The 15,313-nt window shown below is 43.1% G+C and overlaps 2 protein-coding genes across 3 annotated transcripts in view; one reads left to right on the top strand and one right to left on the bottom strand.

The window, feature by feature from the left end:
• FAM168B (family with sequence similarity 168 member B) overlaps positions 1–5,413 on the top strand; it is a 23,877-nt gene extending 18,464 nt beyond the window's left edge. The window contains exon 7 of the mRNA XM_042795632.1: positions 189–5,413. The gene's annotated coding sequence lies outside the window, so the exon portion shown is untranslated. The remainder of the gene's footprint in view (positions 1–188) is intronic.
• Positions 5,103–15,313, bottom strand: part of ARHGEF4 (Rho guanine nucleotide exchange factor 4) — a 221,864-nt gene continuing 211,653 nt past the window's right edge. For both annotated transcript variants that reach the window (XM_033001625.2, XM_033001626.2), the window contains one exon: positions 5,103–15,313. In XM_033001625.2, coding sequence (XP_032857516.2) covers positions 15,156–15,313 — 158 coding nt within the window. In that variant the 3' untranslated portion in view covers positions 5,103–15,155.

The following is a 15,313-nucleotide window of genomic DNA, read 5'->3' as shown; positions in this document are numbered from 1 at the left end:
ATTTTTAACCATGAAGCCTATAGATTTCAGTTGACTGGATAAGTGCTAGTCTAGCATTACATAATACTTAACATCTATTGTGTGTGCATATCAATGTGGTGCATGAAATGTTAGAATGTTCTGCCACACTCAAATAGTATTTCAAATAACTGAGAATATTTCCTCCTCCCCTCCCCCCCCCAATGTAGGTTTGAAGATGGGAGATATGCAATCAAGAAATTGAGGTTTAAAAGTTGGTGCTGAAGCCCTCATGCCTCCAACCAGGACTTTTCTTCTGAATGCTTTCAACACTTGGCTAAACACTACTAATTCCTGATCACTGAAGATTTTCCAGTGCTGCATATCTTACATCTTGGAACTCCAGCAGTTAGTCTTAAAGCAAATCCTGTTTTGTGGACTGTCTTGCAATTTTTTAGCTAATTATAATGATAAAAAGGGAGTATAAATTTATTCTGATCCATATCTAGTTGAATGCATGTTAAAACACAAAAACAAAGCTTGCTCAATCTACCTGCAGTGACTGATGCAAAAACCATCATATGCAAATCCAAAGGAACCGAAAAGTATTTTACAACTTGTATCACTAATGCACTGTTGTAATGTATGCAGGGTCTTAAAAGGTAGAATCATGAAAGTGAGTTTCTTTATAGAATACCATAATATACATTAGATAAGTGCTTCAGCCTTTTTCAGGTTGATGGAGTTGCCAGTTTAAAAGGGGCATATTTTTATTTAAGTGATGTATTCTTTTCGAATTCAACTACTAAATTGGAGTGACTGGAAAATGAGTCAGACAAGCTGTAGAAATCCCGCACACAATTACTTTACTTCATACCTTTTCATTTTCATTATACAGATTCAGTGTTATACAGATGTTCTTAAAGATCAGAATGAAATGACAAAGGTAATGCTGTGTGTGCCAGTAAATAAAGCATACTTCCTTGAGGCAAAACTGGCTCTTAGGAATAGTAGGAGGTGACATCACCTGCATAATTAATTGCATGTCCTGGGGAGATACATATTCAGTACTATCTTTCATATGATGCAAGATGTGTCAAAGTGAGACTGCCACACAGACTGATAGCAAAACACTTTCTTTTAGTTCTCAGTTCAGGAAATCCATGTTGTTTTTCCTAAAGAATGTTGTAGTCAGTTGAAAACGTATGTGCAGTTGATCCAGCTTGCTTTCCTGAAACTTAAGAAATGCTAGAGCTTTCTACAACAAACAGTTCAGCTGCATGTTGTTCTGAGGAAAGCTTGTGTGCCTGATGAGTATGTTAAAGGGGAACAAATCATTTTAACACAATTTCCTTATTAGCTACTTGCAGTATGGACTGTGGATATGCTGTAGTAGGGCTGCCAGAATATAGGTCTCACATGGCTGTTCAGTCTTTTTTTTTTTTCTGGTCATGAAATTATCTGTAATTGAAGTGGGAACCATTTGTTGGTTACAACATTTTGATGTGTTTTCTTGGTATTTTTTTTTAACTCGGAAGCACGTAAAATAAGACTTGACTGCAGATTAGCATTTCATTACAATGAGTAATTTCTGATATTCTTTCTTGCAACTTCAATTTTTAAAAAGTACCTCAAAGCAAATGCTGTGGGGATAAAGGGCTAGCCTTGCAACCCATTTGTATACCAAAATTGTTATGGGGGGAGATTTTAAATTTTTAAATTTGAATATTGCACATAAAATCAAGGTTTTTCTTAAACCTGATTGACTTACGATTCCAGAAGGAGGCAGTTTTCTTTTTTTGGATACATTCTGCCTGCAATAAATTATGCAGTAAATGGTTATAAAATGTTGTTCCCTTTTAAGCGTTTATACAGAGGTATATCAGGCTGTATTGTTCCTGTAGGTTAACTTCCATTCAGAAGTAATTTTTTAAGTTGTGTATCTAGTTGTGCTTTGTTTTGGGGTGTTCTGCTCCTATACAGATTTGGCAGCTACCTCAGGGTAGCATCAGTGCTGATTTAATGCTGCCATTCCAGTACTTTGCCCTGGTGGGAGGCTTACATACCTTCATGACCCATTGGTGGTTAGAGCCTTCAGTAACTTTATTTTTTACAGTAAGCACTCTCCATATTTTGTACTTCCTCTTTTTTTTTTGTTGTTTGTTTAATAAAGTTAGGTTTATTTTGCATGAATCACTGTCAGTGGACAGCCCCCTTATTTCTAATGCCATGAACATAACTATGTTGTTGGAATAAGTACTTTAAATCTTACTCATGAGCACTTACTGCAGCTTAGGGATTTCCATATGTTTTTATATGGAGCAGAAAATTACCCCAGATGAACTTATTTGAATCTGTACTGCTTCGTTCAAGTCTGTTCAACAATTCCATTTGTGTAGTAGATTTGCAGCTTTGATTAGTCAGGTGTGCCAGAGAGTACAGTGAGCATTAATACAGGCCATTTGTCCATTTTAGCTGGTAGAGAGTGACATTTTGTTGTCTTAGCATGATTTTGACGAAGAGCTGAGGTATGAAACAGTGCTATATTGGGGAGAAGCTGTGAAGAACAAGCTCGGAGCTTTGCTGTCTCCTGTCTCATCACCCAGTAAACTAAAGCTTTGAAAATCATAGGAGAGAGCTTTCATGAATGCTGCAATAGATGGATACTTAAGGAATGAATATAACTTCCTATATACTTGCTCTAACTTCAGATTCCTAAATGTCATCTTGGAATTGGTCTCTGTATAATATTCCATAACATTTAGGCAGTCTCACTTAACTTGAGCACTTTTTTTTCTAAGTTGCATTATGGGATTCATCCACGAGGGGGAAACTTGTACCTTTTTTAAAAGGTGCTGCACCTTCCAGTTTTGATAGATTATAATCTACTGGGAAGGTGGAGCATGTCTCCAGTAGTTGATAAGGAAAGTAACCAAAAGCACAGTGCAGGGGGACGGGGGGAATATGTGTATATATAACTATCTTAATGGTATTTTGTTGCAAATAGTAGAAAGCATGGATATAAAACTGCAGTGGGGGAAACTGTACATCATTAAATAGGCGTTTACACAGTGAGGGTCTTACGAAACATTCTCTCCTGCTTTTTATATAACATTCCCTATTTAGAATTCCTTTATAAATAAATACACAGTATGTGTTTGCACTAGAGCTCCTCAGCAATTGAAAAGAGCTAGTGCAGTAGAGACATTTCAGATCAAGCTTCTCTTTAAAAAAAAAAAAAAATAAAAAAACAACAAAAAAAACCAAAACAAAACAAAAAAAACAACCAAACAAACAAAAATCTTTGATGGCAGCTTTATATGATTAAAAAAAAAGTACTACTTTAAACCTAGAACTGAAAATAACTGTTGCAGCAATAACAAAGAGAAGTCCAAGAAAGATTTTTTTTTTTTTTTTTGTCTTTTTAAATTTTTTTTTAATTCAAATTTCAGGTGTTGAGTTTAGATAAAGTATTTTTTAAAAACTGAGGTATTCCCTATGCCAGTAACAACTGATGAAAATGTCTTTTAAATGTAGCAGCAGCAAAAGAAAAAATGGCTCGTAATTGGCACCAAAAACATGTAGCCCTAGTCAGTGGTGTGGTGGTTATTAATGAAACACTAGGAAGGAAAACAGAGAACCTACTACTAGATCTTGCTTATGCTTGTTGTAACCATCTCCTGTTTGAAGTTTCTAGGGGATGTGCAGGAATGCTGTTCAAGAAAGCTTTTTGCATGTACTGTGCAAGCTAAAGGCTTAGATGCAGTGGTAGATGAAGAAAATTCTTTATTTTAGTTGAAGTCCTTCCTTGTATCACTTCATCCACTGGAGGAAGAAAAAGAAAAAAAAAAAAAAAAAAAAAAACAAACAAAACCCCAAACCACCATCACCACCTGTAAGTACCAACATGTCTTAGTGTTGTCTGAGAATAGTTCATGGTACAGAGTTTATACCAGGGTACTCGACGGTGACTACTCCTCTTCACTGCTACTTGGTAGTATGGCCACTTAAGGTATCGGAGCAAGAGATGGTCAGAATTGACTTGGAATCATCCCCCAGGGCTTGAGCACGGTATTATACACCATTCATTTGGGTTTAAAACATACTTCTGCTTGAATAGATAAACACAGCGATCCGATACCACCACTGGACCGTAGGCTTAAACTCGTACCAGGGAGCGGTGAATACCGTGTATGTGAAACCTCTCATCTCGGGCCACGAACAAACGCGGTGCTTCAGCTGGAACTGGTGGGCAGAGGGCCAGGTGCTGGGGTGGCTGCAGGGCGGCGTGTGCAGCAGTGGGGGCGAGGGAGGGGCCGGGGCCAGGCTGCCGTGGGCGTCACGGGCCGGGCCTGGCGTGTGCGGGGGGCAGAGCAATCCGTTCACTCTCACATCCCAGGGTTTGTGAACACCTGTTCAAAAGACGCGAAGATTCAAGCTCGCTTGGGTTGTTCTCATTAATAAGTTTCAGCTTTCTAACCGTGTATTTTATCAACTCTAAGCTTCCTGCAGAGACCCTCAGATCGGATGAGGTAGAATGCCAATTAACAGGAGCAACTGCAGCAAAGTTAAGATAGTTTTGTGCATCAAGCCTCGCCAGGAATCAAGTCCATTCTGAGATCTCCTTTGAAGTAGCGAGGACTCTTTCAGCAGGCTGTGTATGCCTCTTGTTCGGGAGGGTGTTGAGAGAAAATCAGGTGTGTTTTGTAGACAGAAGAGACAGAAGAACAGTGCTTATCTGGGGACGAGGAAACCTTTTCTTGTGTGGGTTGAATATAACACTGAAACATCTGAATTCCGCAGGTAATAAGGGTCCATTTGTGATTTTAGAAAACATTCTAAACAATTTATGGGCTCTGAAGTTTCAACAACAAGAAAGTGAACGTGACTTTTCTAAACTGTTGTGACTTTTGGGCACTTAGCAGGCAAACTGGGAAAGCTTTTTTAGCTGGCTGCTGTACAGACTTGTTTTAAGTAGAATGGATTTGTTAGTGTGTTTTTTTGTTTTTGTTTTTTTTTTCTATTGTAATGCTATTATTGGCTGCCCTCCTGTCTAAGATTTGAAAAAGTGAGTGCATGCAATGGAAGTACAAGAGGCCCCAGTAATAGTTTTCCATGTTCGTTATGAATAGACACAGGTTTCCTTTTTATGACTTTTTTTAAAACTGTCTTACAAACAGTTGTATTGGTACTTTTTTTAAGTTTAGGTCAATGTTGTCTTCCAGGATAAGTTTTAAGGCATCACTCACTCCTGCATTGAACTATCGCATCAACACAAAGAGTGGAGATTCCATTCTGAGCCAGTTCAATTGTGAAAATTCATACTTTTTTATTTTTTATGCAATTCAATGAGTAGATGAGCTCAGATTTAAATTCTTAAAAGCACGTTTATTGTAACAAGAATTGTTATGTATTAATACTTCAGTTTTCAATAAAGATTGACTTGTGTTGCTTATTGTGGTTTTTTCCTACTGTCTTTGGTGACATCCTTTTAGACAAGAGTCTGTTGCCGGATAGCAGTAAGGTATGTTTAAACTCTTAATGAAATCTGGTGATTGATAGAAGTTAAGCAAAACATTTAAATTGGTTTAATGACTTTCTCAATAAGGTTTCTTAATGATTAACAAAACAGTAGTAAAGGCTTCCCAAGGGGGTACAAGCTGCCCTAAGTTGCCCTGCCTTCAGAGTATGGTAGAGATGGTGCAACCCTGCCTCATTCCCATTCGATGCGTTTCCTGGGGTTTTCATTTTTTACTACTTTACTTTCTAGCTTAAAACAAAGAAAATGGATCAGATGTAATATTTCACAATGCTCTAGCATTTACTTGATACCAAATCAATGCTGTTTCAGAGGTGACAGGCCTTGAGCAGAAAGCTGTTGTGAATTAGTGCTTTGAAGGTTCCCCAGAAGGAAAAGAGTTGAGTAGGTGTGAGGTGTGGGTAATTATCCTATTTCTTTAGAGAGTGGGTGGCTCTAAATGACACTAACGTTAAAATGGAAGTATGTATATTTGGGGGGGACAGGATTATACTGTTGAACTAACCAGCTATTTTCATTTATCGCAGGTCTCCAAAAATAACAATAACTTGCCTCGTAACGTTCCTGTGAAAAGCAACGCGTGTGGAAGAGGAAGGTATAATGTCAGTAACTGCATCAGTCTGCAGAAATAGCAGTTTGTTTTTGAGATTATTGCTACAGGTGTGTTACACTGTTTAGACAAGCAGCTGAGCTTCTAAAATAGTAGCCAAGCTCTAGGTATCCCGTGGACAGATTTTTTTCAGTGCGTTTTTACCTCAAGCTAATTGCTGGTCAGTTATCCTGGGGTCACTTTTGTTTTACAGGTCAATAGGTTCAGGAGTTGTTTTGCAGATCACTGGAGCTGATGAGAATTCATTATCCTGAACCAGTGGGTTGCTGGAATCTGGGAGGATATAAAGGGGAAATTAATACTGTTCTTCAGAATTATGCTGATCATTCTTGGGTTAGGGGGATTCTGATGTAGTCCTTGTGACGGTCTGTTGTTGGCGAGGATTACTTTGTACTGTATCTGACACTCATAACATGATACAGAACTTCTAAGTCTGTATATGGGACTTCTTTGTTGTTTGTTTCAAATGTATCTATGGAACTTCTCAAATGGTGGGTCAGTAATGGTTTGATTTTTCCCTCTTCCCAGATACATTTTGCAGGGACATTGTGCTGCGCGTTACTCTCCCGCTTCCTTGCTGCTGAGTGGCTTAGTTACTTTCTGTGAAGGTTAGATGCATTGAGAACTCCCCTCATTTTAGAGGCAGCTTTGAACATTTGATAACAGCCAGAGCCCCTTCCAGTAAAGTAACTGCTAAGTTCTATTCTAACTGATTGTTAGAAATAAGGCAAGAATTTTTGAGTTTCAGGTTTTCTTGACAAAAAGCAAGCTTGCTTTTTCTAACATCTAGCTTTAGATTCCAAACTCCACGTAGAGTTCGCTGTAGACAAAGTCAGGTGACACAAATAGTTTTGCTGGTGAGCTCCCCTGGAATTGGGAGTGATGTGTTGATGATTATTGAGATGGTAATTTGCCTTTGTAGGAAATGTCAGTCACAGTGCTGAGGTAGACGGTGTTGCTGCATTACGTGGATAAAATGTCTGATTTGTGTGTGGGAGGCTTAAGTGCTCTCCTGGATTTTATTTCAATAATCCCTCGGGCTATTAGCTATCCTATTTTAATCATCCAGAGTAGAATGGAGTCCATGTGACTACTTTAAAGAAAGTTTTTAAAAAACTGCACAGCTGTAAGAGGTGCTTGGTAGCTACGGGAAGCTGTATCGTCTGTGTGACGGAGGGAATGGCAGACCTCCAGGGAAGAGTGCTGAGCCTCCTGGGTGCGAGTAACCCGTAGCTATAGACCTTGGTGGACTAAAAGATACTTCAAACACAAACTTGACAGAGAAAACTTGGCACCGAGTAGCCCAAATGCCAGCTTAAATTAGTGTAACTGGACCTTCATTTTTGGGCTATATGAGTATATTTTGCAGTGTTTTACAATAGCTTGTTGTTTTCTGGGCAAGAAAGGTAAAATATAGGGACAAAATAATGCTTCAGAAAGAGGGAGGGGGAGCACGCCTTTCCGCAGTTTCGCTTTTACCAGCCTTATTGTAAGAATTGTGATCATGTGAACCTCACGGTGGAGACCAAATGCTGTGCCCGCTTTCAACGCACGAATGCTAACGTGGCGGCTGCTGGAGGTGAGGATTTTCTTGATGGTGTGATTTAGACAGCAAGTGTATTGTTTGAGGTTGCTGGAGGTTAAAGAAAATACTGTCATCAAGCCCAGCTAATAGATGTGCAGGCAGGCTGCTACTTCTAAGAAAGGGGGGAAGAAGCAGGTGTGGAAAGATAGAAGGAACTCTTAGGCAGAATACTGTTACGTAGCTCCATTTGATTATGGCAGGTATAAAGGCTTATTGTGTATACCTGGTAGTTAATGTTTTATGGGAGGATTACAGAATTAGGCAAAAGTAAAGTTGATAGCTTGTTTATTTCCCATCTCACAAATGTAAACAGTCACACACAAAGGTACACAAGTCGGGGTTAAATATCACAGGTATTCCATTTGCACAGGCTGTAAAACAGGGAGCTGCTTTGGTAGGAAAGTTGTGCAAAAGAAAAGCTCGCTGTGTGCAGAGAAGAGTGGCGTAGTTGCAGGGAAGGAAGTGACAGGAGTGTTGTGCAAAAAGAAAAGAACAAGCAGCCTGTATATTTCCCTAAAACCACCAGCACTGCCAAAGCCATGGGATTTTAGTAATGTAGCTTGTTGTTCAGGAAACGTGGGAGACGTGAGAAATGAAATGTGGTGTGAGGTGTTAATCCCAGGGCAGGGCAAGCTGCGGTTGCTGCGTGGCTGGGAAGGAGCGAGCGCCCTTCGGCCCCTCGCGAGCCCGAAGCTGTGTGGCTCTGAGTGTAAAGGCAAGTGAAATCCAGGTCGCTGGTGTTCTTGCGGGTGCGGTAGGCCATCCTCAGATACCCAACCCTGATCTGTGTAGCACTCGGTGGAAAAATGCAGGGTGCATTGTGGCTGCTGCCGTGCCATGGTTTTGACTGCCACCTCGTGCCAGCTTAGCTCTGAAATGGGTTGCCTTGATTGGTCTCTGCTGCTTTGAAAATGGATTCCCTCCCCTGCACTATCAAACTGAATTAACAACACTGTAACTTCAGTGGCTTAAAATAATCTGAAAACACCTCAGATTTTTTTCAGGTAATTCCTATCCGTTACCAAAGCTCTTATTATTTAGCCTGTTACTTACCTGAAGACCTGATCCTACTGCTTTGTGTCAGCAGGGAGCTCTGGGGACAGGGACTTTCTACTGGTGGGCTGGTACAGGGCATCGTAGGTGAGACATTATGATTGTATGGATGTGGTGCTGCTACTTGTCAGTAGCAGTGGCAAGTCCTGCTAACTTTAGTAGAAAACTTGAGTAGCAGCAGGTACAGGCTGAGGCTCCAGCAGTTGAATGAAGTGTGACCAGCTCCGTTCTTAAAGCTTCAGGAATTAGTGTACTACTGTATTAGCTGTCCAAATGGGTACTGCAGTGCCATAACCCTCGTTAGCAGGTATGTGGGGAACTTGACGTGAGAACTGAAAACAGTTAAAGTAACAACAGTAAAATAAGAAATTAGCACTTGCTGTAAGCTGTGCCACTTCACAGATGCTGATAAAGTTCTAAAGTAGTCTGTGTAGCAAGTGGTAAAATATTTGTTCAGAAGAGCAATACTAAAAATCAGTGGCAAGGTTGATATATTTAACTCTGCTGTTAGAAGAAGACACGCTTTCACTACAGTAAATCTGGAGGAGCACAGTCATATTTTGACATATATTGCAAAAGAAGAAAGGCCTTTTTCTTAAGAAAAACTCTTTCTGTCATTCTGGCATCCCAAGAAATGCACCCTTTTCAGCCTGCAGCTGAGATTCTCTTGGCGTGTCTGTTAGTTGTAGGTCCCTCATTTTCAGCTGTCCCGGTCACGGGCAGGGAGCCCTGGCTCTCCGGGGTCCCGGGAAGCTGTCGGGGGCCTCTGGGTGGCAGAGGGATGGGCTGGTTTTGCGGAGCAGCGTCCTGGGCAGCTGGGATTTCCCGCAGCGTGTCGCCGCGGGGCGATGGACTGTGGACTAGGCCGGAGGGAAGGGGGGCTCCTCCCCCCGCACCCCACTGCTCTTCAGGTAATGGATGAAACAGGAAAGGTTCCAACGGCTGCTTCATGGGAACCTCTGGCTCCATGGGAGTTGATCTATTTGTCATTTTGATTTAGTACAGTGACAGTTTGTACTGCTGATTCTAACAAAACTTGAAGCATAGGCATTTTTCTAGTGTATACACCCGCATTTTCTGACTCAGTTATTCCAAACTAATAGTTCAACATAGATTTTTTTTATTATTATTTCTTTTGGCAGAGCAGACACTAGATTGTCTAGCAGCCACTGGTTCTGTTCATTTTACTGATAGCTTCAGCAAGTCATTCTTCTGATTGATTCACATGCTTTACGTAAGTCTGTGTTCTTACTTGTCCAAGTGAAATCTGGGGAGATTTTACTCATTAAGAAACATGGTGGTTTTTCACAAGAAGCTTCCTAAACAGATATCTACAGAACGAGAGGAACAATTAGAACCAAAACCCCTAAAAAAACCTCCAAACCACCCCTGGAACCAGTCATCTTGTCCTTTTCATACAACTCAATAGCAGAAGTATTTTTCCGAGCAGATAGGTGGTTTCTACTCTGAAATCTGGAATGACTGGTGCTGTTCAGATTCATGTCAGGAACTTCAGTTTGTTTTGCATGAAAATCTGTGTCTCTGGCCATGTAGAAGGTTCATCTCCAGAGGAGAGGAGTGGGTGCTGAAGTCTCAAATCTCCGCTTTTTCGTATTTCAAACGGACTCTTGTTAATCTGGTAAGATTGTGTTGTCCTTTATCTCAGACAGCTTGACAGAAGCTGTACTTGAGTTGTTCGTATGCCAGAAAGCCCGTTTATTACGAGTTTAGATGATGATCTTGTGAATCTATGTAACATGTACATGAACGCTTTGTCTTACACACGTGTTCTCCCTGATACTTTTAATTGACGGTACAATGTGAGTAACTCCATTCAAAATCCACATGCCAGGGTGAAGAGGAGGGAGATTCAGTGTTGGTTAGTCTGTTACCACTGTGACACACGCACATTTTACCATTTAATCAGTAACTTAGGAGATGAAATGACTTTTGAGTGTCTAATCACTGAAAACCAATGGAGGTTACACATGATCCGACACACAGTTTGTTCAGGAAATAATAGGTTTTGTGGTTAGAGAATCAGGAAGTAGTGCTGGGTAGAAAAGAAGGGATTGCATTTCTTGATGACAAATCCTCTTCAGATTTACGGAGTGGTCTGTTCACATGCCGATGTGTGGGTAGGTATGTTGAGCAAAGTGAGTCTGCTCTTGTTTATCAGTGTCATTGCTGTAACTCCACCTACTGTGTTACAAGGTTTCCACCTCTTTCAGCGTGGTGAGCCTTTATACCTGATTTCAGGCTTGCATAGGGGATCGGATCCTAGCTCCAAATGTTTCTTGCAAGACTAGAATCCCAGCTGAAGACACTTCTTAGGAAGAGTAACAGTAGGCAGTCAAGTAGAGAATGTATTTCTCTACCAGAAATAAACAACTTTTCATTGACGGGTATACTGTTTGGCCAGAGAAGTCTGTTTTGGCACTTAGAATCTTTATGTAGGAATCTTTCTATAAATTGTTTGTGTGCACTGGTTAGATATGTAGTAAGTTCTGGAAGAGGTGGTAAATAATCTGGTAATTTAAATAACGTGATGCACATTTAGTGTTCAGAGTATTATTACATGGATGATTAATAGTAGCCAATTCTTATGTCTGTTTTAGCGGGGGGAGGGCAGGGGTGTTTGTTGTTGCCCTTCAAAGCTGCTGCACTTCAGGGTACTGTGCCGCTGTCACCCCACTTCGTTCAGTGGCATAGGTCAGGATTTGCACTGGAGTGACTTCAATGTAAAGCTGAGTGTATAAAGCAACATACAAATTAAAAACAGGTTGGAAGTTGCAGCAAGGGAAACTTTGAACAGACGTTAAAAAGTGGTTTTCGTAATGGAGACAGTGAGGTATTGAACAGGGACCCAAAGAGGTTTTGGAGGCAACTCGATCCTTAAGCACACTTGGACTGCAACTGGACAAGACCATGAGCAGCCTGATGCGGTTGGTCTTGCTTTGGGGGGGGGGGTGTGTTGTGGGGGGACTTGTCCAGTGGTCCCTGCCAGCCCTGGTTCACTGGCCCAAGCCAGCATTCCTCCCCACTTACTAATACGCTCAGCAAAATTGATCGTTCCTGTCCCAACAGATTTTCTTCCTGGCCAATCAAAACAAACACACCATGGATAAGGAAAGGAGGGTGCAGACACCGAGGGTAAACACAAAAGTGTGACCGTTGCCTTCTGTTACTGAGGGGTGCTGGCTGGGATGACGCAGCCCTGGGGATGCTGCGGCGTCGCACGGGAGCGTGGCTCTGCTCAGGGCGAGTGCAGCAGCGCTTCTTGGGCCAACGCTTGTGCCTCGGGCAGGCAGCAAGCACGGGCGTGTTCACCTGAAGGGGCTTGCGAAGGCTTAAGCTTGTTGGAGGGGTGAATGTTTGTTGTTGCAAGGGGCATTATGCTAATCTTGGGGTAGCTGTGGGAGCAGGGGGGGCTGGTGAAGCCCCGGCGCCGAGGAACGCTGTTTGCCAGGGCTGGGTTAGCTCAGTGCAGCTTCTGCCCTCCCCCTGCCAGGGCGTCAGGGCAGACTGGTGGCAGCCTCCGGGATTTAGCAGAGGCCATGCTGGGGACAGGCAGCTCTTAGTAGCATTTAGAATGGGGATGGGGGGGCTGCGGGGGATGTCCAGACCTTGTCATGCTCATGGCATGTACAGTACTGAGTAACCTGGCATGGCTCTGGGAGGTGTCGCTGTTAATTTTGATACTTGGCAAGAAGTATGTAGTGGAGCCTCATCTCAGTGGCTTCTTCTAGAAGCTGATTTTTTTTATTCTGCACGTGTCCCCAGCCCCCCTCCCAATTATTGACACACTGTCTTCTCAAGTGTAGAGAATGGATGTTCTGTATCTTAGTTCAGGTTGGGAGCCCCAACTGTCAAAAGATCACGCTGGCTGCTAAAAGCCCAGGCTGTCACTGTGCCCTGGCCCATGAGGGGAGTTTAGCCAGGGCTCAGGGCGGGTGTGGGGGGGTGAAGGGACAAGACGTGGCTGTCACGTGCAAATGAGGGCTGGTTAGGGGTTTGGTTTAGTGTTGGTTGGTTGTTTTCCCCCTCCCAGTTCTAGTGAACCACCTCTGTTTGTGCAGTGTTTGAAGGCCCTTCCTGCAGCGTCCCACTGGCTTGTTTTCCCAACTCCTGCACCCATCTGAGAGGCCTTTTTGGCAAAGGGCAGACCGGACCTGTAACTGACTGCTGGTTCAGGCAGCACCTCGAGGCTCTGCTTCCAGTTTGGTAAGCCCCATTTTCCTCCATTGCGTGGGGTGACGTGGCGGAGGGAAGTGCTAAACCTGCCCTGGGCAGCCATCTTTTGTGCTTCTGCCTGAGAGGGAAGGTTTAGGGGTTTTTGTGGATTTTTTGGGTGACTACTCTCTGCAGGACCATATTGAATGGCTATGTCACTCGTGGTCCTGCCTAGGAGAGCGTGGCAGTGTGTGTATTCCAAGGAATAAGGGCAGGGGAGCAGGCTGCAGGCTGTGCGGGTGGCCAGGGCCTGGGAGGGGAAGCTGGCTTCTCTTTCAAGTACATTTCTTATTTCTCGGTGTTCACTAGTCCTCTTTAATTCCATATTGCTCAAAGTGGGCTCGAGCATCCCCTGCAGCTTTTTTGATGTTTCCTAGACATGTTTTCCATTTAAGTAACTAGCAGCAATCTGGGAGCTGGAGGCTTGCTAAACCTTCATGAGGGTTCTGACTGACCTGCACCTCTCTGGTACTGTCTCTGCTTCACCAGTCTTCCATCCAAAGGATGGCTTTGAGCGTAACCTTCTGGCAAGGCTTGTACTGATAAGCGGCCACTTTTTAAGCTGCAAGAGCAGAATCTCTACAGTGACTTTGAAGAGAAACAAGTTCACACAGATAGACGTGCTGGAGACAAACACAGGCTGAGAGTCACTTTTACAAGTTTCTTTATGAAAGTAAATGTTGCCCCTGGTCTGGGGGGAAGATATAGTGCAAGAATGACTTTGTACATGCTACTGAATTCAGATATCCCTGGATGACCAGACTCTGGTCAGCTACAGCATCAACAAACACTGGATTTCTGAGCTTTGCAGACAGTGCTCACTCACCCTAGCATCGTGTTGGAATGAGCAGGTGTCTTCCTTCCAATGTCACAGGATGTTTCCTAAGCTAGGGAATTCAGTCAGTATGGCTTCTAACTCTTGCTGTGGTAAGGCAAATCTTTCCTTTTGCTAACCGAGGTTTAAATGAATTCTTTTTGGCCACAGTTTGAAACTTGGGTACTTAAAGTGAGGCTCTTAATGCCAAATTTAGGCCTTTTTAAAGAGACTTTCAATTTTTCAAAGGTAACAAAAACCTGTAGTAATACCCCTTGAATTGAGGCTCTGGGGGAGTTTACATAACAACCATGGTTTTAGTCTTTCTGTTTGAACTGTACACTCTGACTTCTGGGAGCTAGGTTTGCAAATATTGACCTTTCTTTAAAAAAACCCCAAACAAACGAAAAAAAAAAAAGAAAAAAACAAACCAAACCAAAACAGACAAAACAGGCATCAAGTTAACATCTGACAAGAACAATTACAGACTTACAAAATACACAGTTCTGATTTTTACCATAAATAAACACATTACAAACAATGAGCATTTTCATTGGCCAGGAAATATGGCAGAATGATGGAGAGACGAGAATCTAAGGAACTGAGTACAGTATTAATTAGGCACATTTTTCTCTAACTTATGTAACTCAAACCCACTAGAGAGATTCTTGAACTTTACTCATGCTGCAGGTTGCTTGGCATGGTTTAATGTACTATATAGTTCATCAGTGGTGTTGAACCTAAAGGAAAGGAAAAGGTCACAGTGCAGTACTCACTGTTGCCTTGTCTGAGCGCCTGCAAAGGCTAACTGAATTAGTTAGCCATGCGTAGGAGGATCATGTCATGTCTGAGAAATGGGGGGAGGGGGTGGGCAGAGAGCAGAAGGGTTTATCCCTCCATGGGAAATGCATCCTGTCAGCGCCTGAGCTGCTGCTCCGAGCGTGGCGGTGGGCAGGGAGCCGCGGGCGCGGGGTCTGCCCTCCCCTCCGGCGCCTGCCTGGCAGCAGGAGTGGCCACAGCGGGAAGGAGCGAGGCCGGGTACAGCTGGCAAGCAGGATCTTTTCAGGTGGAAGGTGTCAGGCTCCCTCCCCGTGATCTCTTCCTGGAGGTTTGCCTCTTGGGCACTGTGCAAGGCTGGCTCGATGGGACTGGCACAAACGCACACGTGTGTGCAAGCACCCATGCGGTGTCTCACCTCAGGGCCAGTGCGGTCAGTTGGTCTGGAAAATAAATAGGGAAGTCAGGAGCACATGTGCCATCCTCTGTAAACAAAGGATCGGGAGAACCTGGGCTCCACCTCCCAGGACTGACGGATAAAGTGCTTTTTCTCAGAAGGGGTTCAGGCACAAACACGGGGCTGCCCTTATTTCCGGAAGGGCGTCAGCCTGCTGATGTTCTGCCAGAAGTTCGAGGGCTTGCGCTTGGGCTCTGCCAGCATGAAGACTTGCTGCTGAGGGAGCGTAGTAGGCAGGGTGGGATGCTTCTGACGCATCAGAAAGTCATAGTATGGCCTGGTGACAG

Source organism: Tyto alba, unplaced genomic scaffold (assembly GCF_018691265.1).
Source record: "Tyto alba isolate M040663 unplaced genomic scaffold, T.alba_DEE_v4.0 Super-Scaffold_10, whole genome shotgun sequence".
NCBI lineage: Eukaryota > Metazoa > Chordata > Aves > Strigiformes > Tytonidae > Tyto > Tyto alba.
This window is presented reverse-complemented; position numbering and strand designations above follow the sequence as displayed.